Below are 23,484 nucleotides of genomic sequence, written 5' to 3' on the forward strand. Positions count from 1 at the left end.
TATACACTCTTTTTCTGGATTTTTTTAGTATCACAAACAGTACTGTATTTGCAAATCTGGTATGTCATAAATGTATAGATGTAGCAGTACTGTCTATCTGTATGTCGTGTGTGTCATATGATGAATTGAAAATGGGGGACCCTGATGGAAACAAGACGAAAGTCTTTCTCAGGTCTGCATCCTATTAACAATTGTATGTATTGAGCTGTACTGTACTGTACCCTTTCTGCAATCTGTTAATAAACTTTTCAATCAATCAATCAATCAATCAAACCTTACTGTAGACCTCATGCCTAACTATCTATTTCATATGAAGCACTGGCCAGGGGGGGGTTTCTAATCGAATTAAGAGATAGTTATTGTGGGTGTACCCCTCCTCCCCTGTCCACCCTCCATAAGGCACCCTCATTATTTTTTTTTTTAAATCTCTTTGTCTTCAAATCACATAAGAAAAGGGAAGGGCTTAGGGGGCATCCAAGCTGAATACCTTTCATCATATCTGAATGAAACGTCATACAAAATAAACAATACATCTTTTGTATTATGATAATATATTTTTATTAAATGAACTAATATTTAATTTAGTTTAGAAACACTGTGTCAGATTTGGTGGCAGTAACTACAAATTAATTTACCTTTTTGAGAAAATGGATGTTAAAGTTTGTTCAGTAGCCTGGTTTACATCATGCAGCTCGTACAAAAACACAACAATGTGATGTTTATAGTTACCTTTGATGATTGCTTTACATGTTTTATGAAAGTGAAGGCAAAATATGTTAATATCTAAATAAAAATCTCCCTCTCTGGTCAAAATCATCATTTTCAACTGGAGTGCCTCGCCCTCCAAGCTTAAGCTTCCTTGACAGGGATCTGAGGGGGCAAAGTGTGCTTGTGGGTGAGTGTGCAGTTCTCCCTCTTCCCCCGGGCCCCACCCTCACCCCCCTCCCCTCCCCTCCACCCCCCCCCCCCCCCATCCTCCATTTAGCCTTTAGCCCTGCCGGCTGGCCATTGTTCACGTACAGCGACACGGAGAGGCGTGTGCACTGCACCACTCAGCAGCAGCACCACAGAGACTTACACCCAGCCTTCTCACTCTCTCTCTCTCTCTCTCTCTCTCTCTCTCTCTCTCTCTCTCTCTCTCTCTCTCTCTCTCTCTCTCTCTCTCTCTCTCTCTCTCTCTCTCTCTCTCTCTCTCTCTCTCTCTCCATCCCTCTCCTCCTCCTCTCTCACATTCACTCCTCTCCTCCATCCGGCAGCATCCTCCTGCTCTCCGCCCTCCGTATTCAGCAGCCATGACGAGCACAGTATCAGGTGAGACACCGGTGGGACCCATACGCCACGACATCTGTCAATACCGTTCTTTTGTTACACATTATCTACATCCCTCGTGTCTTGCATGGGTTTAAATGTCTGCTTGCAGGAGAAGGCGGTTCACCGTCTACGTCTCCACTCTAATTCCATACGCGGCTTCCATCCAGGATAATAATATATCGTCATGGCAACTGAGATGTTCTTCCCTTTTTACAGGAACTGAGGCGAATAGAGACAGTAGCATGAAATACTGCCAATGTCACATTATGTATATAGATGTGTGTCGTCTGCAGGTGTGACCGCCTCCGACAGAATGCCGGTTTGATGATGCAGATGTGAAGCAGTTTAAATCAGGGGCTCACCCGTAGCCTTGCAGTGCGGCAAACTAAATGTCCTGGTTGGTGTCACATGCAGCTGACAGCATACACCCGCCCCACCCACAAACATTGAATGTTTTTTAGTTTTCTTTTCATATATATGCGTATTTTCTAAATAAATTGTTTAAATCTTTTTTGCTTGAAATGCAATTATACATTTATACATTTCAAGCTAACATAAAACAAAAAACTAAATAAATAATATATACTTTTTTGAAGATATGGTAGAACCCCGTTTCAAAATAGCTCTAAGATAATCGTGCTTTATGTAATGGGAGGGGGAAGTGGTAATATTTTACAATATTACTTACAATCTTATTTTATTGGCACTTGAGTACAGAATTGTGTCATTTTCCAGAAACATGGAGGGGTTGGTAGCCACTGCTAACGCTAGACAAATAAAACATTTGTGTCGTACTGTAAGTTGATTCAAGGTGATTTAACCAAGAACCATGCAGCAAGTCGTTCTTACCCCATGGCTCCTATTCATCGAGCATTAGCCGTGGTTTAGTTTTGCCGATGTTTGTGTGGTGATTGTTGGAGAACCAAACCATGCATACCAATTTCACCTGGTTCCTGGACTCATGCTCAAGCCATAGAATCATCCGAATACCGGAATCATCCTTTCAAAGTTGCTATTTAGCCCACCGTGTAGGCCTACCATTCAAGATGAGACGGTCCATGCAACAGTGTGTTCAGTAGAAAGCTATCCAACTGCAAGCTAGCCTAGCTTAGCACAAATTAATGGAGCAGATACGGACCGGCAAGCCTAGCTGTTGGCCAAAAACACCTCTCCCGGAGTTTTAAGATAGGCTAGTGGTCCGTGTCCGCTTCTGTTTTTTAGTGAGTTTTTCATTACCTTCGTGTGGGGTATGTCTGGGAGTGTTGCATTTATTAATTTGACATTTTATTTTGGATTTCATGGTGTTTTTTGTTTTGTTCTTGATTTATTGTGATGTTTCTTCTTGACTTGTTTAAAGAAGACGTGTCCGGCCCATGGGGACATTAACACATCCAGTGCCATTCACGAGAGGTCTCTGTGGGCTGTGTGTGCCAGCGCTTTAATGAATGGGGATACATGCCGGTGTTTGCAGTGCTAAAACTATATTAAATATCATAGCTATGGATATAAAACGATTGCCCATTTGACATCGAGTACCTATCATTCAATTTGTGAAAAAGAAAAAAAAATGTCATCCATACATTCCCGTTTTATACTGTGGTGAATATGAGTATAGTTTTAGAGTAATTCTGTGTAATCCCAGGAAACGCAGCTAAACAGCGTTTAGTGCATTCACTAGAAACCGTGCCATTCCTCGCTTGGATCAACAATCAATCTGAAATCAACGCTATATTATCGGTATTATGTTTCATCATGCATGCATGAAAGGGTTTGGGGGGGGGGTTCTATGCTTCGATCGTCACCAACGGAATATGTTACACAGTACATACACACAAGCTCCGATTGCGGGGAAGGAATTATTGGATCAACGCAAGATTGATACCATATAGCCCTTACCGTGAATAGGATGTACTGCAAAAACAATATTATTTAATTTAAATTTTTTACATTATCTTTTTCCCCCTCCTTTTTCCGATTTTTCTCCCATAGTCGTTTATGCCAATTCCCAACCCCCTTCCTGGTTGTTGCGCACCCCCCCCTACTGTTGGTCCGGGAGGCCGGAGACTGTCACATGTTTTCCTCCGACACATGTGCAGCCAGCCGGCAGCGCAGATTCTCACCGGGAGAGTGTAACGTGTGGAAGGTCACACTACCTTTCTCCAGATCCTACCCTCGCTGTGCAGGCGCCCCGACCGAACTGTAGGGGTCGCTGTCCACAACGCCCAGGACCCACCCACAGCTTCCCTCCCCCTAATTCAGCCAAACGAGTTAGTATAGCGATCAGCCCAAGCCAAGGCAATGCTGACTCTCCGGGAGTCGAGACCGCAGCCTCTTGCATAGGTGACAAGCACAATCTCCGCTACGCCACCTGACCGCCCTACAATATTCTAATTATCTGATCGCCATTCCAAGTATTGATGTCGATCGTGTTGCCAAGATAATCCACCAAAGAACATGAACCGGCGGTGCTCGATTCTCTCCAATCCATGTGTTATAAACGTTACTCCTGGCCGACAAGGAAAACCTGGACCGGACTTTTTAGATAGACGGACAGACCAAGCTAGAGAGTTTGGTGGCGGTATTGGACGTTTGCTATCTCAGACCCATTCAGGACAGCCTGGACAGGCTGCCTCGATAGATTATGAATGGAAATAGCGAATAAAAGAAATAACGACCCAGAAACTAGAATCTTCGTTTCTGGCACTGAACCGTTGGGCCACAAAAACGAGAATTCTCGTGAACGGCACCGGATGTGTTAACGTGTGTTGTCGGGCCTTACAAATAAATTTGATTTGATTTGATTATTAATTTGTGCTAACTGCTAAACTAGGCTAGCTTGTAGCCGGATAGTTTTCTACTGAATGCACAAGAGAGGAAATTGGTATCTATCTTCTCATCAGACTCTGGAGAAGATGGTAAGCACATTTCCCATAATGTTGGTGTTCCTTTAAGTGTGTGTGTGTGTGTGTGTGTGTGTGTGTGTGTGTGTGTGTGTGTGTGTGTGTGTGTGTGTGTGTGTGTGTGTGTGTGTGTGTGTGTGTGTGTGTGTGCATGCCCCCTTTTGTCAAGATTCAGAGTAATTTCCTTGCACAAAGCTTGTAAATAATGTATTAAGTGCCCCATGGCCTATAGCACAGCTTTCCTCCATGTCCTAATGATGTCTGCCTTTAGGGTTCTGCTACACGTTCCTCTTCAGATGTACACAGCTTCTTATCTGGCATCGTTTTTGGAATATCACAGCGGGAGGCTAGTTATCTTGGAGAAAGAGACAGGGATTTACAATTCACATCCCCTTAACACGCCAGCGACTCACAGCCTGAAGTCGGGAACATGAATATTCAACACTTTATTTAGTTTTTCGTCTTTCACGCCCCCCGCTGTGAAATCAGTTTCTGTTTTCACGCAGAACTTTACCTCGTGGGGCATGCGCAGGCGGACATTTTGAGGCGTCTCCATGGAGTGATGATGTATGTTGTGAATAATCTTTGCCGCGGCCGTGTGTTGGTGTGTTTCCAGCAGGGCTCTCGGCTAGCGGTTACCTTGCCCTACTTTGGAATGCCATTGATGTAACGATATACAGAATCAAGAATCAAGAGGTTTATTTGTCACATACATACCAGGGCATACAGTGAAATGCAGGTGGTCATGCCCGCATTGATTGTGCAAAATACAATAATAAAATAGGCATAGAAAAAATTAAATAGGTAAGACACAAGATATGCATGGTAAAAAAAGACATGCTAAGTTTCTGAGAAACTGGTTCCTATATACTGTACACTACTATACAATATACAATATACAATTTACAATTTTAACTCTTTAACTCTAAACTATACTATACAGTACCTCCTTCCTTTAAAGTGACTTTCTATTTTTTTAAAGTGACATTTTGTTTAAAGTGATTGCTTTAGCGGTTGCCGCATGAGTGTTGTGTGTGTGTGTGTGTGTGTGTGTGTGTGTGTGTGTGTGTGTGTGTGTGTGTGTGTGTGTGTGTGGTGTGTGTGGGTGATGTGTACTTGTGAGTGGAGAGTTCAGCTATACACCCCAATACAGTGCACATGGCCGTCTTCGTCGCCTGCCGGAGTGACTCATCTGCTGCCAGGAAATCAGGGCTGGTCAGTGGCATTTGTGAAAGGCCTGTGAGAGATGCTGTAAACCACGGGTGTATATAACGACACCTTCCCTGGAGCAGAGTAGTATGAGGGTAGATTTAATGTGTTTCTCTGAGCCACTCAACGGCAGTGTTCTAGCTCTAACCCGTTCCCGGCAGATGATAATCTGATAGGTCTCTCACTCAGCAGGAGATAATCTGATAGTTCTTTCACTCGGCAGGTGATCATCTGATAGGTCTCTCACTCGGCAGGTGATAATCTGATAGTTCTTTCACTCAGCAGGTGATAATCTGATAGGTCTCTCACTCAGCAGGTAATAATCTGATAGGTCTCTCGCTCAGAAGGCAATAATCTGATAGGTCTCTTGCTCAGAAGGCAATAATCTGATAGGTCTCTTACTCAGTAGGTGGTAATCTGATAGGTCTCTCACTCATCAAGTGATAATCTGATAGGTGTTTCACTCATCAATGATAATCTGATAGGTCTCTCACTCAGCAGGAGATAATCTGATAGGTCTCTCACTCGGCAGGTGATAATCTGATAGGTCTCTCACTCAGCAGGTGATAATCTGATAGGTCTCTCACTCGGCAGGTGATAATCTGATAGGTCTCTCACTCAGCAGGAGATAACCTGATAGGTCTCTCACTCATCAAGTGATAATCTGATAGGTCTCTCACTCAGTAGGTGATCATCTGATAGGTATTTCACTCAGCAGGTGATAATCTGATAGGTCTCAGTTTCGCTCCACCTCCTCCTCAAAGAGAGACCTATCATCCCATTGGAGGGGGTTGGGTTAGGACATTTACAGGGGCCAGTTTCGAATTACAGTCTCCCGTAGGTGTTCTTTGAGAGTGGTTTTGAAAGTGGGTAGTGATTCACATTCCTTTACAGCTTTGGGTAGGGCGTTCCACATTGATGTGGCATAATTGCTAAACGTGTTTAGTCCCTTGTTTGAGCCGAATCTGGGTTTAACATGATTTGTGGAGCTCCCTCTGGTGTTGTGGTCGTGGTATTCACTGACCTTTGGGAAGTATTTTGACATGTACATGGGTATCTTAGTCGTGTAGTGTATCTTGTAGACCAGGCCCATTGCAAGTTGCTGTACTCTGTCGTCTACTACGCCAATCATATAACTAGGGTTATAGGATAACCTTTGTTTGTCATAGGGGGAAACCATCCATATCTTCCTCATACCTGGTTGTGGTTGTCATACGGGCGAAACCATCCACATCTTCCTCATACCTGGTTGTGTTTGTCTTATCAGGAAAGCACATCACTCCTCAAACAGGTTCAAATGTTCTGGAGGTAATTTCCTCATACAGCTGAGCTGGTGTTATATCACTGGTAGCACTTGTGGTATTTATCTGATCCTATTTGATCTTATCTTATCCTATTTGATCTTATCCTATTTTATTTTATTTGATCTTATCTTATTTTATCTTATCCTATTTTATTTTATCTTATCTTATCCTATTTTATCTCATCTTATTTGATCTCACCTCACCTCACCTCACTTCACCTCAGCCTACCTACCCTCCCACCAGGCACTCTCAAACACACAAACAGAAGGGCAAAGAAAATAATTTCTGACCCTTCACCCTGTGCCAACTCATAATGTAATAAGTGTGTCTTAAAAATATGAAATAAAACTGCACAATGTAATATAAATATTGAATACATATTGGAATAACGTGTAGCAGCTACACTGGCAGCTATACTAGGGTGACCATATTTTGATTTCCAAAAAAGAGGACATGCTGGCCCCAGCCTCGAGATACTTAATGATACTTTGCACAATCGAAGCGGGCATGGCCACCTTCATTTCACTATGTCTTGTGTACTGTACTGTATGTGATGAATAAACCTCTTGAATCTTGAATCTCTACTAAAAGTTTACTCAAAGATGCCTTTATTGTTTTAACATATGCTTGGAAACATGCACCCAGAAAACACACTGTTCCTGTTGTTATACTAGTTTAAAGTAGCCTTTCCTCTTGGCCATAAGTGTGCGTGTGTGCGGCATGAGTGTTAAAGTGGCTGCTAGTGTGTGAGCGTGCTCAGCGTGCGTGTCGTGTGTGTGCTTGTGTGTGCTTGTGTGTGGATAGTTCAGTTTCTGTGGCTCTCAATGTTCATTGTTCAAGGCTCTGATGGCCTGGGGGAAGAAGCTGAGCCTAAGCCTCTCCGTCCTAGTAGCTGGGGTTCGCAGGCGTCTGCCTGACCTCAGCAGCTGGAACAGGCTGTTATTGGGGTGGTGGGGGTCTTTCATTTCAAGAAGATTTACCGTTGTCTGAGGGGGTTGTGTGTTCTGTTACATTTGAAACAGTGGCATTGAGCCACAACACTGGAGTGTTGGCCTGCAGAAGTACTCGTGTGTGTAGCTTGTACCACGGTCTTATAGACCCTCTCTCTCGATCTTCTGTGTTTTTTTTTCTTTTTCTTGAAACATGAAACATGGGTGTCGTGTTCACACATAAACCTCGGCCTTGTTATAAACCCTGTTCGCAGACGTGTTGTCGTCTGTGGCTAGCGTGCGTTGGGTTCTTTACAGGCCCCATGTGTGGTTCTCTGTTATTGTCAAATTGGTGTTGCGGTGCATAGGAACTCAAGAGTTCTGCTACGCTCGGTATATATGTATCTTGAGCCTTTGGTCACGTGGCTCAATGTTACATAAGCTTTTCAATTTATTGCTCACGTGGGAAGTCTCTGGGGGTTCCCCATCCCCTCCTTTATGGAGCAGGTTGATGGGGTATTGTTTAGGGAATTCCCTGACTCCTCGCCTGTAATGGTCGGTTGAGTCATGGGATTCCCCCTGTAGTGGCCAAAATCCTAACAGGTTTGTCTTATAACCTATTTGAATCTTCCACTTGTAGGTTGGGAAGCAGTGTCAGACTCGCAGTCGCAGAACAGAAACCACTGCACGCTTTTGTTGTTCCTTTTGCTCTTTTAATGGTCCAGCAACTGGCGACAAGAACAAAATACGAAAACAATACCGTACATTCAAATAAAACAAGAGATCCCAATAATCTCAATAACAAAACAAGAGATCCTAATAATCTTAGTAACAAGAAGGTTGCGTCTGCGCTGCGTGTCAATGACAGTATTGCTGCTGCCTGCTGCTCAGCCGTCACACGCCGCACCTGTGGCTTATAGCGTCAGCCCCGCCCCATTCACCTGAGCAATGCACCCCACTCACTGCAACAGAGAAAAGTATTAATACAGGTTCACAATTAATCAAAACAAATAAGCTTGAATGCGGCTCTTACACCGGCCCCTAATTGTTCTCTAGGAATCAATTACTCAAACAAAATAAAGAGCCGTAAAACTATCAACAAATTAATTTAGAAAATATAGTATATACATTACATCCCTTGTTGATGTTGAAAGAAGAACTGTTATTCTTCATTTTTAACCGTATCCTAGGGCCAGAGGTTACTAGCACATAGCCTTAAGGAGGGATCTTTATGATCGCTAGGTCAGTCAAATCAGAAAAAGCTAAAAACTGTAATCCAAAGTGGCAAAGAGTGTATATCTCCATGTATCAGTCTATGCGTGTATGTCTATGTATTAGTCTATGGGTGTATATATATGTATCATGGGTGTATGTATATGTATTAGTCTATGGGTGTATATCTATGCGTCAGTCTATGGGTTCTCTAGGAATCAATTACTCAAACTAAATAAAGAGAGCCGTATAACTATCAACAAATGAATTTAGAAAAATAAAGTATATACATTACATCCCTTTTTGATGTTGATTGATGAAGAACTGTTATTCCTCATTCTCCAGAAGGCGGCACAGCTTAGCTATGGGCCTATCAATAATGGACGTTTTCATCTGGAGCTTCACTGCACGGGTCAGACCTCTTGCATCAGGCTTGGTCTCCAGTACTCTGCCTAGCGGCCACGACCCCCGTGGAGCAGTTGGGTCAACTACCAGGACGACATCTCCAATGTTAAAGTTTTTTCTCACGGTGTTCCATTTCTGTCTCTCTTGGAGTAGCAGAAGGTATTCTTGTGTCCATCTATGCCAGAACAGATCCGCCATGTATTGGACCTGCTTCCAGCGGCGCCTGGCGTAGAGGTCAGACCTCTGAAACGTTCCCGGAGGTATGATGGGTTGCGTTTTTAGCAGGAGGATGTGATTGGGAGTCAATGGTTCCAGGTCTTGTGGATCCGAGGACACGGTGGAGAGAGGACGGTTATTGAGGATGGCCTCTACCTCGCAGAAGATGGTTTGTAGGCCTTCATCGTCGAGGGTCTGCTGATTGAGAGTGGAGGTCAGCACCTGACGGACAGATCTTATGAGTCTCTCCCAGACTCCACCATAATGTGAGGCCGCTGGTGGATTGAAACTCCACTGGATTCCTTCGGGGTGCAAAGCGCCTTGGATTTTTCCTTCGTTTAGTGAACTCATGGCCTTTTTGAGCTCAGCTTGGGCACCCACCAGGTTTGTACCGTTGTCCGATCTGATATGCTTAACCTGACCTCTCCTGCAAACAAATCTTCTCAGAGCATGAATACATGAGTCCGTGTCTAATGAGTAAGCCACCTCCAGATGTACAGCTCTGCTACTCATGCAGGTAAACAGGGCTCCATACCGTTTAACAATACTCCTTCCTCGCTTTACTTTAAGCGGTCCAAAGTAGTCCAATCCGACGTTGGTGAAAGGAGGGAGGTCAGGTAAGACTCTTTCTTGTGGCAAATCGGCCATTTTCTGCTCACCTGTCTTGCCTCTCACACGCCGACACACAACACACTTTGAGACTATTTTCCTTGCTGCCGAGTTTCCCTTTAAAACCCAATACTTTTTACGGAGCTCTGAAAGCATGTAGTTTCTCCCGCTGTGTCCAGAGCGTTCGTGGATGTGTCGTAGTAGGAGATCTGAAGTGTGAGCATCTTTGGGCAGAATATAAGGATGTTTGGTCTCATCAGGCATTGCAGATCTGTGTAGGCGGCCGCCTACTCTCATGATGCCTCCATCCAGTATAGGATCGAGCCTGTAGATCCTACTGCACTCTGAATGGAGCGGTTTCCAGCGCTGCCATTTCCACTGGGAAGGATTGCTTTTGAACGTAGGTGATGACGGACCTCTCTGCCTGTGAGAGGTCTTCCACTGTGAGGAGTTGTCCACCAAGTGTGGTCCTGAAAGCGCTTAGCTCGGTGCTCATCCTTTGGCTGCTCGAGCGTGTGTGGCTGTGACCTGGGGAAAGCTCCTTGCGCTTTTTGGCGGTCAACATCAGAGCCTTCTTCACCTTGAGATACCATGCCACTGCTTTAAGTAGCCTCATCCAATCAGAGAAGTATGAAATAAGATGGTCTGTGGGAGTTTCAATGCTTGCTACTGTTGTGAATACAGCAGCGTTTTTCCTGACCTCTGGGTCATTTTGCGACAGTGGCTCAGAGGTCAATGATTTTTCCACAGGCCAGCTTTTCTTTGGCTTCCATAGGAACTCTGGGGCATGTATCCATCTTCTTTGCTGCATGAATTTGACTGCACTCATTCCTCTCGAGGCGTCATCAGCAGGATTTTCCTTGCTGCTTACATATCTCCATTGAGACCGCTCACTATTGTCACGAATCAGTGACACTCTGTTGGCAACATAGGTCTTAAACCTAGTGTAGTCATTACCAATGTACTTGAGTACTGTTTGGCTATCCGTCCAGAAGACTGAGGGGTTTAGGTCCATGTGTAGTTCTTTCCTCAGCATTTTGTCCACCTTCACCAACAGTGTTGCAGCTGCCAACTCCAGTCGCGGTACTGTGATGTGCTTTAAAGGAAGGACTCTGGATTTTCCTAGGACAAAGGCAACATGAACAACATCTTGAATGTTAACCTGTCTAATGTAGCTTACTGAGCCATAGCCATTCTCGCTGGCGTCGGAGAAGTGATGCAGCTGTGCAAACTGTTGAGTTCCATAGGTATTTGGCTTCAGACAGCGAGGCACTTGGAAGTGCTTTATCCCCTCCAGACTAGTTATCCATCCGATCCATTTATCCGATATAGTCTGGGGCAAAGGTTCGTCCCACCCAAAACCTCTCTGACAGAGCTCTTGTAGCAACTGCTTGGCTGGGAGAATCAGAGGAGCCAGAAAGCCGAGTGGATCAAAGATGGAACTTACAACTGAAAGTATTCCTCTTCGTGTATGTGGCTTCTGGTTGAGATGGATGTTAAACTGGAAATGGTCAGAGTCCACACCCCACCGCAAACCCAATGTTCTTTCAATGGGGAGACTGTCTTTGTCGATATCCAAAGTCCTAACATCCTTTGCCCTTTGCTCTGGGGGAATAGAGGCTAGAACTGCTCTGCTGTTACTAACCCACTGGGTCAGCTGAAACCCGCCTTGTCTGCATAATGCAGTGAGGTCCTTTACCAGCTGGATGGCTTCAGTTTCTTTTGCGACTGACTTTACACAGTCGTCGACATAAAAGTTGCGCCGGATGGTTTCAGCTACTTGAGGTGAGAACCCGTGTTCGTTGTCTTTAGCTGTTTTTTGTAATGCAAAAATTGCACAGCTTGGGGAGGACACAGCACCAAAAATGTGCACCAGCATGCGGTATTCTTTTGGGGGCTTACTGGTGTCACCTTGTGGCCACCACAGGAATCGCAAGTAATCCACATGCGATTTATCCATTCTGACCTGATGGAACATTGATTTTATGTCGGCCATAAATCCAATTGGCTCTTTGCGAAATCTCAAAATGACTCCTACAAGAGAATTATTCAGATCAGGTCCCTGCAAGAGCTCTGTGTTCAGGGACGTGCCTTGGTAAGAGGCTGCACAGTCAAAAACCACTCTAAGCCTTTTCTTTCTGCGGTGGTACACCCCATGGTGTGGTATGTACCATTTGTCAGCTCTTCCTGTGGGACTTCCTCTGCGTAGTTGTTCTCTAACATGTCGTTGAGGAATGCAACGTATTCTTGCTTGTAGTGCTGGTCCCGGTCCATCTTCCTCTTTAAGCCCTGCAGGCGCTGTTCTGCAATATGGCGGTTGTTAGGCATGCTGACATTGGCTTTCCTGAAAGGCAACTTTAGACTGTAGTGTCCGTGTTGTAGGGTAGCCTCACTGGCTACTTTCAAAAACATTTTGTCCTCAACTGACATCTCTGGCTTTTCCTCAGATGACACTTCGTTGAAGTCCTGGTTGTACTGTGACATTAGGAGCCCTTCCAAATTTGTGGCTGATATCTTATTTACAGTCACTCTCTCCGTATTGTCCTCACCGCCGTTTCTGAGTGGCCCATTTACAACCCACCCCAATAGAGTTTTTACTGCGTAGGGGCCCTCCCCTTGGCTATTGATAACCTCCCATGGCTCCAAGAGCTTTGGTGCATTGGTGCCAACTAACAATTCCACTCCAGCACTGATACTGGGAAGCTTGACTTCATTCAGGTACGCCCACTGTGCTAAGTCACTCTGAATGGGAATGCTACTTGAGGTGACTGGCATTTCTGGCTGGGTAAAAACGTCAGGAAGAGGTAGGAAGTTGTCGCTGTCCAGTGCTGAAACCTCAATTCCAGGTATAACGTAAGATGGCACCAGTTTTTTCTGATTCATGGTGCTTAACATAATATGGGTTTTTCTGCCTTTCAGATTGAGTTTAGACATCAGTGCTTCGGAGCAGAAAGTAGCGGTGGAACCAGGGTCCAGGAGCGCATAGACCTGCAATACCCGACTGCCTTTTGCTGCCTTGACCTGCACTGGGACAATGGACAGCACATTCCTTTGTTCTCCGGCCCCTATGTGACCACATAACTCTGCTGTGGTTCTGCCTGCTACACCAGAGGGCTGTTCAGTCTGATTAGCTGGACCATGTCTCATATAGATGTGCAGGGCACTTGGGTGGGCCTGCTCGCACACTCTACAGGTGAGGCGTTGTTCACAGTCTCTACTTATGTGGCCTGTGGAGAGACAGCTAAAGCATAAGCCCTTAAACTTTGCAAAGTTCAGTCTGCTCCTATATGTCCCCTCCACAAACTGTTTACACACTTCCAATGTGTGCTTGCACCTACAGAAGGGACAGGAGGGTTCACGCTCTTCTTCTTTTGGGGAAATAGTGACACCTGTGGCAAAACTACTGTCATACACCCTTGGGATCTGTGGTTTAACAGGAAATCTAGTATTTACAGCCACCTTTCCTTTGGCAGCTGACTGGTCTTGAAGATCGCCAAAAACTGGGTCTGCCAGTATGCGAGCTTGTCTTTCAATGAAACAGACAAGGTCTAAAATCCTTATTCTCCGACTGCGCCCCTCTTGCAGTGCGTAGGCTGTGCTGCGCCATCTCTCCCTGAGCTTGTACGGTAGTTTAAGCACAATGCCTCTCATGTTGGACACTGTGTCTAGTTCCTCCAAGTACTCCATTTCCTCCATAGCATTGCAGCAACTCCTTAGAAACATGGCGTAATCCTGCAGCGACCTTGAATCTTCAGTTTTAACTAGGGGCCAGGATAGAGCCTTTTCCAGGTAAGCACAAGAGAGCTTGTATTCATTCCCAAAGTTTTCCTTTAGTAGATCCTTTGCTTTCTGATAGCCTCTGTCTGGAGACATGTATTCACAGCTTTTGACTAGCCGTTGAGCTTGGCCTCTTGTAAACTGTATAAGGAACTGCAACCTGTCTCTGTTGTTGTCTGTTTTGCTCTCAATACAATGCTCAAAAGAGTAAATAAAGGACTTGTATTCCAGAATGTGTCCATCAAAGGGTGGAATATTTCCTTGCGGCAGCGTCGAGAGAAGTTGTTGTTTTACAAGAATCCTCGTCTGTCATTGACTGGCATATGGGTACGTCGCTCCCCGTCCCCTCTTTTATGGAGCATGGTTGACGGGGTGTTTGTTTCCCTCAGCTGCGTCGTATGGGACCCATGTCCGTATTTCTTTCTGTGAAAAAAGCGGCTTCTTGTCGTTCTCCCAGGCGGCTTGGAGGAACGGTATCTGGGTTCTTGTTAGAATGTCCATTGATATGTTTTGGGTCTCGACGTGTACATAGTGCTGGCCCTGGGTGCTTCTGATAGGAACCACGCATGGGCTTGCGCGCCTTGGTTGCTCATCATTGAAACAGCGTTTTTATGGGGCAACTGGGATGGAGTTTGTCTCTTCCGAGCACCAGTGTACTAGGCTTGTCTCGACGAATTCTCGTTCATATCTGGGGGATGTTAACAGAATAGATCAAAGCATTGGTAGAGGGGTCTCACGCCCTTGGGGTGGGCCACCGGGCGTGGTACGAAGGGGACTGTCTGAGTGGTGCCCTCTATAATGTTTTGGATCGACACGCGTACCTACCCCCCTCCTGGGACTGGGGATGGCGGCGTGATTAGGGCACAGGACTGATTCTGGTTGCGCCGGACCAGGTCAGTTAACCCCTGTTGTCCGCCGGGGCGCAGATCTGCTGTTCTGGTACCCTGAGGGACTTGTGCTTTTTTCGGGGGGAAAAATGCCGGGTCGGCCCGGGCGTTGCAGGGTTTGACGTTATGGAGATGTTCGTGGTTATGTTACTACGTGTTACCTCTCACTGTTGCTTGGTCCATGTTGTGTTGTACCTTGCGCTGTGCTGAAGGAGCCTGGTCCTTCTCCATTCGCCCCTCTCTTCTCCTGCTTAGGCAGGGCTGGGAGGGGGCTGTTAAGGTGGTCCTTGTAGAACTCCTCTGGCATCCCTGTGTACGTCCCGGTTCGAAATTGTTTTCATCGACCTGTTGGCCTGGGTTAACCCCTTCTTGAAAACTGAAACACTTGTACTGTGGTATAGCCAGTGTATACCCGCAGTTGTGTTTTGGAGTTTTTTCTTGGGGGGTTATAGGAACAACCACCTCATGTTAGAACCAAGGGGGTGGTTGGTTCCCTGGTGTGTTGGTAGCGGAGTCAACTCTCTGGGTAGGCCGGGTTTGGCCCCGTCTACCTGTGAGTGTGCCCCCGCACCTTTCATGACGTCTGCCAATCATGTCAGCCTTCTCTGCCTCGGCCCCTCTAGTGAGTCGAGTGGTTTTTTGTGAAGGCTGCGACATGGTGCACAGCATACCAGCGTACGCCCCTTCCGCCGGGGTGCTGTTTCAGCAGACCCCTTTGGCGCCTGTCTAGTCCGCAGTGCTCCAGGCTCAGGTCGAGTGGCCTGTTGCCTGGATTGAGGGATTGACCTCTTTTGGGGGTCGTCTCCCCGGTGCAATGCCTGGTCCCGCTGTGGGTGTAGCCTCTTGAGTGCTTCGGGGCGGCGTGCTGTAGGGGGGAAGGGCCTGCTCTTGGATGGGCCCTGTCCGAATACGCTGGCAATGTGGGGGGTGGTGTCACTAGTGACCGCCTGGTGGGGTCTCGATGCTGCGGCGTCGTTGGCCTCTCTAGGCCCCCTTTTCCGGGGGGGTCCAGTCCCTTCCTGGGTCTGGGTCCTCCTTCGCGCTCCGCTGCTACGGCCTTGCCACGGGGTTGGGCTTTTGCTCTTGACCCCGTGATGTTGGGGTTGTAACGGGGGTTTGTTCCTTCCGTTCGTTCCCTAGTGGCATGTGGGTTGCGCGTTTGTGTAGTCGTGGGTAAGTCCCACGGTCTGCTCACCCTGTGTGTTGAGTTGCTAATCTCCTCTTCGCACAGTCGGATCCGATACCCTCCCGTCCTCCGTTAGGGGGGTCCGGGTGCTCGGGTCCTCCCCGGGTCTGATGGTTGTGGGGGACCTCAGCGGGTACATTTGTCGAGCTCTCGCTCTGCTTAGCTCCTGTATTCCAGTATGACGCAGAGCGGAGATATACGATATATAACGTACGGTTATGTATATAACCATAGTTATATGAGTATAGTGACGCTCTGCGTCGGACTCACTGAGGAACCCGTGGTCTTGCCTTTGTGGTGAAAGACTTGGGAAGGAGCTGTTAGTATGGCCACACCCCTGCTTATGTAGAGGAGCGGATGGGGGTGTGGCCAGACAGATGAGGTGTGTAAAGGTGCATGTGAAAATTTATTCAGTGCTAATACTGATATGGAAGAGTATTCCAGTATGACGCAGAGCGTCACTATACTCATATAACTATGGTTATATACATAACCGTACGTTAAACCAACTGATTAATCAACTAGGGGACAGCCCTATAGTTAAACCAACTGATTAATCAACTAGGGGACAGTCTTATAGTTAAACCAACTGGTTAATCAACTAGGGGACAGTCTTACCAACTGGTTAATCAACTAGGGGACAGCCCTCCAGTTAAACCAACTGATTATTCAACTAGAGGACAGTCTAGTTAAACCAACTGGTTAGGGGACAGCCCTATAGTTAAACCAACCGATTAATTGACTAGGGGGGTGCTTGACCTAAAAACCAGGTGTTTGTTCCTCATAATAGCATCCTGTTAAACTTGATCATCTTCATATTGAGCTCCGCTGGAAGGTATGCCAGGACACATACCAGTGGAAGATAGCAGATGACTGCATAACTGTGCGTCGACACGGTTGACACCCAGTGTGATTATCCACTGTGCTTCCAACTGTAGGAACACACTTCATGAAGTGCACTTTATACCATTTGTGTTGGGTTATAATCAAATAATCAACACATCTGCATGTAATTATAATTATGTCGGAATAACCTTTTTCCAATGTATTGCATATTTTACACACAAAGCCTTTTTCTTCAAAGTAACTAACTGCAGGGTTCAGATAAAGAGGAGTAATACAATTCAAATGTAGTGGTACGTATATGAAGTAAAAGCACCTCAAGTACTTTACTATAATTTATACCTAATATTGTTTATGTATTTAGTATGTATGTGTGCTCAACGTCACTGACAAACTAACGTAAACATACTGTACATAAGTGCCTACGGCCCTGTCTCCTGTATCTCAACAGTTCGTTATATGGGAACTAACAGACCATTGACCTCTTGCGTGCAAAGGTGTTCACTATTGAATAAATATACAAGATATATGACATATGACATACAAGATATATTCAGAAATACACTAGATGCATGAAAGAGACATAAAGATAATATAGAGACGATTATGGATATGATATAGATATTATGTGGATATGATATTGTCAGATCAGATAGATTACTATTCACAGTTGCACTGGAGTGAGGAGGACAGTCCCCATGCAGTAGGGATATTCCTCTGCTTCTTGTTTTGATATTCGGGGGACATTCTGTACTCAGCCACTCCTTCAGGCAGGAAGGAATCACCTCCATCTGATGGCAGTTAGTCAAGCAGCATTAATTCGCCACACCTATATAGAAGATAGGCCCTTTTCACAGCGGCCATTTTGACATCACAGCGCCATTTTAACAGCAGGTGTAATTAATAGCTTTAATTATAATAATATTTCATTTATATTTCACACTTTAAACTCAGTAAGATCTCAAGGTGCTTCACAGGAGAAGGAGAAACATTTAAATAAAAGGTTTAAAACATGAAAACATTCAAATGAGTAAAATAAAAACATATAAGAATAAAAAAGGTGTAAAACATAAAAACATTTAAAATGAATAAAATAAAATAAAATAAAAAACTAAAAACATAGGAGCAGATTAAAAAACAATGGGTTTACATTTACATTTAGTAATTTAACTGACGCTTTTATCCAAAGCGACTTACAAGTTCTGTACGACAAGTCATCAGGAAGGGCACAAATCTATCAGCTGAGTAACAATGTTCATCAAGTGAGTGCTACAGTGTAGGTTAGTATATTAGGACAAGTGCATGACAATAAGGTTAGTTAGGTTTTTTTTTATAAATTATATATATATATTTTTTGTCTTTTGGGTTCTGGCCTTGAAGGCAGCAAGGGAGTCTGAGGCCTTGATGGATCCTGGCAGCTGATTCCACAGGTGCGGCCCCAGTGCGGAAAAAGCACGGTGCCCCATGGTTGACAGCCTAGTGCGTGGGATGGCGAGGAGGTTTTGGCTGCCAGACCTGAGTAATAATAATACATTTTTATTTATAAAGCGCTTTTCAGGAACCCAAAGACGCTGACAATGAGCAAAAACAAATGAACAAAGAAACAAAGAACCACAGGGAATAAGCAACAGTATGAAAACGCAGGACATACAACAGGTCCAGTAGGGGAACAGTCAGGGAAGTAAGGAAACCGAGGGGAGGGGGGGGGGGGGGGGGGGGGGGGGGGGGCAGGAGAGGGAGAGAAAGTAGGGAATTGGGAAAGGGAGGTGGTTTGATTGATTGATTGAAAACTTTATTAACAGATTGCAGAATGGGTACAGTACATACACACAATTGTTAAGGGGATGCAGACCAGAGAAAGACTTTCATCTTGTTTACATCAGGGTCCCCCATTTTCAATGAATCATAAATATGACATACACGACATACAGATAGACAGTACTGCTACATCTATACATTTATGACATATCAGATTTGCAAATACAGTACTGTTTGTGATACAAAAATAGTCTAAAAAAGAGAGTATATACATTTGACGTAGAAACTGTACATTGGAGGAGGTTGGGTAGGTGGGGTGGGGGGGTGGGTGGGGGGGGGGACTGTACATTGGAGGTGGTTGGGTGGGTGGGGGGGGGGGGGTAACTGTACAACTGTACAAGCAAAACTGTACATTGGAATATTGACGAAACCATACTTGGTTCCAAGAGGAGGTCTTGTGTATTCTTGGGTTAGGTTGATTGATTGATTGATTGAAAAGTTTATTAACAGATTGCAGAATGGGTACAGTACAGTACAGCTCAATACATACAATTGTTAAGGGGATGCAGACCAGAGAAAGACTTTCATCTTGTTTACATCAGGGTCCCCCATTTTCAATTCATCATAACATATATGACATACACAACATACAGATAGACAGTACTGCTGCCTACATCTATACATTTATGACATACCAGATTTGCAAATACAGTACTGTTTGTGATACAAAAAGTTTACAGAAAAAGAGTGTATATACATTTGATGTAGAAACTGTACATTGGAGGAGGTTGGGTAGGTGGGGTGGGGTTGGGTGGGTGGGTGGGTGGCTGTACATTGGAGGTGGGGGGGGGGGGGGACATTTACAGGGGCCAGTTTCGAATTGCAGTCTCCCGTAGGTGTTCTTTGAGAGTGGTTTTGAAAGTGGATAGTGATTCACATTCCTTTACAGCTTTGGGTAGGGCGTTCCACATTGATGTGACATAATTGCGAAACGTGTTTAGTCCCTTGTTTGAGCCGAATCTGGGTTTAACATGATTTGTGGAGCTCCCTCTGGTGTTGTGATTGTGGTATTCACTGACCTTTGGGAAGTATTTTGACATGTACATGGGTACCTTACTAGTCGTGTGTATCTTGTATACCAGGCCCATTGAAAGTTGCTGTACTCTGGCGTCTACTCTAAGCCATCCTAGGTTGTCAAAGTGGGCAGGGGTGAGGTGGGTTCTAGGAGTAAGGTCAAGCAGTAGTCTGACCAGTTTGTTTTGCGATGTTTGTAATTTAGTTTTTAGCGCCTTTGAGGTGATTTGGTACCGTGAGGTGCAAGCATAGTCGTAGTACCCTTGAATGAGTGCTCCTGCCAGAGTCTTCAGGGTATTCTTGTTTACCAGAGAGGAGATCCGGTACAAGAATCGAGTTTGTTGGTTGACTTTTTTTTATTACATTGGATGCCATTTTGTCACAGGAAAGATTTGCCTCTAGGATGGAACCTAGGTATGTAATTTCATCTTTCCTTGTGACAATATTGTCACCCACTGTAACTGAGAAGCCGTCGGTCTTGCTGAGTTTGTTATTTGAACCGAAGAGAATGGACTCTGATTTGCCCAGGTGTAATGATAGTTTGTTATCAGCGAGCCATATGCAGATTTTGCCTAGTTCCGAGCTGAGGGTTTTTTCAACCTGTAACTTGTTCTTGTCAGAGACCAGCAGGGCTGAGTCGTCCGCGAACAGGAACAAGTTGCAGTCACAAGCTGACAACATTTCATTTGCATAAATTAGGAACAGACAGTAGCAGTACTAGTATGCTTCCTTGTGGAACACCACAACTCACTGGGAGGGGGGGGGATAGGGTACCGTTTACCTCCACCATCTGTCCTCTCCCCTCCAGGTAGGATTGCATCCAGCTCACTGATAGACTATCAAAAGTTGCTTTTAGCTTGTCAATCAGAATGGTGTGATTGACAGTGTCGAAGGCCTTTTGTAGGTCCAGCATGACCATGCCGCAGTATTTGCCCGCGTCCACCTCTTGTTTGATGTGGTCGTTTAAATAGAGAAGGCATGTGTCAGTGGAGTGGGATGTTCTGAAGCCAGATTGGAATTCGTAGATAAAATTTTTTTCCACTAGGTACTTTTCGACCTGTTCGTAGACTATTTTTTCCATGACTTTCGAGATGGAGATAAGGATAGAAACAGGGCGGTAGTTGCCTGGGTCTAATATGCTGCCCTTTTTGTGCAGGGGTGTTGGAGGAGGGTGGTTATGGGTAGGGAAGGTTGTATGCTTGGGAGAACAGGTAGGTTTTTGTAGTGATGCACGATATATCTTCCGCCGATATAATATCGGCCGATATGGCCGTTTTTTTTTACACATCGGTATCGGTCCGATGTTAAGATAGGGCCGATACAGGCCGATATAAAAAAAAAATATATATATTTTCTGAAAATAAGTTACAAAAGTAAAAAAATTATGCGTTTTGGAAAATAGCTCTTTATTTGATTATCATGAAAAAGTGTTTTCTATACAGAGATATCGACATCGGTAAATATTGGTATCGGCCAGAACAGCAATATTAATATCGGTTATCGGTATCGGCCACAATTTTCACATCGGTGCATCACTCGTTTTTAGTCGGGATTTGAAGGTGGAGAGTGATGGAGAGAGATAAGGTCCTGGAGGTAGGTTGCATTCCATTTAGATGTGTCACAGTCATTCCAGTGAGACGGCACGGACGTCACCCAGCCGTTCCTAAGAACTGGTGTGTTCGCTGCAACCCTAATCCTAACCCTAACCATAACCATTTCCCTAACCATAATCTATATAAAACAAAGCGGGGCTTGCAACTCACTTTTGATGCTCCAAGGTGTTTTAATTGTGACAAATAATAGCAGCAGATACAACATTTCGACCCTTCCGGTCTTTTTCAAGTACTCAAGTACTCAAGTACTGTATTTCTTACTTGAAAAAGACCGGAAGGGTCGAAACGTTGTATCTGCTGCTATTATTTGTAAATAATATTTGCTTAAAACTAGTTTTTATTTCTTATTTTTGTCTGACCATTCTTTCTTCAGTGTGGCATTATCTCTTCTGATTGTATAAAGTGTATTTTGTGTTTACTGCAGAGCGGAGGGACTGGGAGTCTCCCAGTGGGAGACCCATGTTACTGATGTTGTGGATAACGTATATCATGAATAACTTACTCAGTCAAATGGATCCGGTTAATACGATTTATTAGCCAGATTGAGCAATACATTACAAGATAGTTAGAGATATGGCTGTGTGGGTCCCATTCTAGGTTCATCAGCTACAAGACCCGGAAATAGAACCAAGAATGACGAGGGAAGGACTCCTTTATAATCAGGAGGGGGAGGAGAGGGAGTCCCATAGGATGGGTCAAATGGAGGAGATGGGGAGGGGTTAAAGACATGTTCTCTGAGGGGCTGAGGTAGGATGAAGAGAAGAGCTCTATATTTCCTCCACAGTGACCAGTCGGTGATGGCATCTTTAATGTTATTAAGTACACTTGTGTTTATCCTACAATGACATGTCAAAATGGTCACTGTGAAAACTATAATTGTTCTACCATCCTTATATCATGATAGATGTTGTTTGGTGTCGCAAATGACCTCAGAAGGGATGAAACCTGTCATCTCTAACAGCCTGGATCGCTTTTGCATTAGCCATACGAAAAGCCATGTTTGTTTGTTTGTGATTTTCTTTAAAAAAAAATTGGCCTTCTTTCCACATTCTTGAATTGCTTCTTCTTTCTCAGTTTGTCCATTTTATCGATACATTTTGTATACATTTGTGCAAAATGAAATGAAATTAAATGATTGGCAGCCACTGCAGCATTTGCGCAGAGTTTTACAGCTCAGTGAGAATAATGAGCGGGTGGTTTGGCTGTGACTTGAGAGAGCAGTCCAGTTGCTAAGAGCAGCTTCCACACACTTGCCTGATTAGTTTATCGATTTTGTGTGTGTGCGCGCACGTGTGTGTGTGTCTGTGTGTGTGTGTGTGTGTGAGAGAGAGAAGGAAACATTACCCGCTTCAAACCACAAATCCTCCACTCTCCACATACTGGTGCTCAGATACTCAGCTCCCCTCACACTCCAGCTCATCAAACCAAACCACGACAGGTCCTAGAGGCCTGGGAATGAAAGAGAAAAAGTACATTAAAATAACTCATATCGTTCCAAATGTTACTGAAGGAAGGAACTGAAATTTCGACGGCACTGTAAATGAGTTTAATTACTCAGTGTATTATCGAGTATAAATAAAGATGATCATTCTACACCTCCACCATTTTTTTCGTATTGGGAGTTCACGCCGCTTACATGCCTCCCAACTGCAGTCCTCCTTGCTGCGGCTGGATGGGGTAAAACCCTCCAGCAACACAGCTGGACTGTAGGACGCACCGACTGTTGTGAGAAGCGGTGGGTTCCAGGTTTGGTGAGTATGTTTGCTTGCAAGCACCACTTGTCTGTTAGTGCTATGGGGGCTAGCTGACAATGTTTACGAAAACCGGCCCCAGATTAGGGTCCTTTGTTCAGCCTTTTTAGGCGACGGCGGAGGATCTTGGTTTGAAGCCCACTATAGCAACTAGTGGGCCACGACCAGTAAACTGGTGATCCCAGGATCTCTGGACGCGTGGGTACTTCTCTGTCACCGTATAGGCCCCATCTTTCATATGCAAATGAGAGTATACCCTAAACGAGGAAATGTGGGCATGGATGTTCGTTATCGGAAAATCCATGTTCAAGTCGGCTACAGCCCAGATGGGACTTGTGCTGGCTCCGCCGGATGTATGGTAAAATCACTGTTGTAAAACTGTGTTAACATCTCGTTTCTCTTCTCTCTTAAAAGGTGAGGAGGGTTTCAGAACGGCGGCCTGTCTGAGTGTGGCTTGTTATATCGTTGTGTACAAGTTCAGGTGATAGCTGCTTAGCTTG

At 44.9% G+C, this 23,484-nt stretch overlaps 1 protein-coding gene across 1 annotated transcript in view; it reads left to right on the plus strand.

Annotated features, from left to right (window-relative positions):
• The first annotated feature begins 1,184 nt into the window (after window positions 1-1,184).
• Window positions 1,185-23,484, plus strand: part of LOC311230138 (stathmin-3-like) — a 50,471-nt gene continuing 28,171 nt past the window's right edge. Inside the window, exon 1 of the mRNA XM_084316316.1 lies at window positions 1,185-1,311. Coding sequence (XP_084172442.1) covers window positions 1,293-1,311 — 19 coding nt within the window. The 5' untranslated portion in view covers window positions 1,185-1,292. The remainder of the gene's footprint in view (window positions 1,312-23,484) is intronic.

This window comes from Notolepis coatsorum (genome assembly GCF_963971535.1).
Source record: "Notolepis coatsorum genome assembly, chromosome: 6".
NCBI lineage: Eukaryota > Metazoa > Chordata > Actinopteri > Aulopiformes > Paralepididae > Notolepis > Notolepis coatsorum.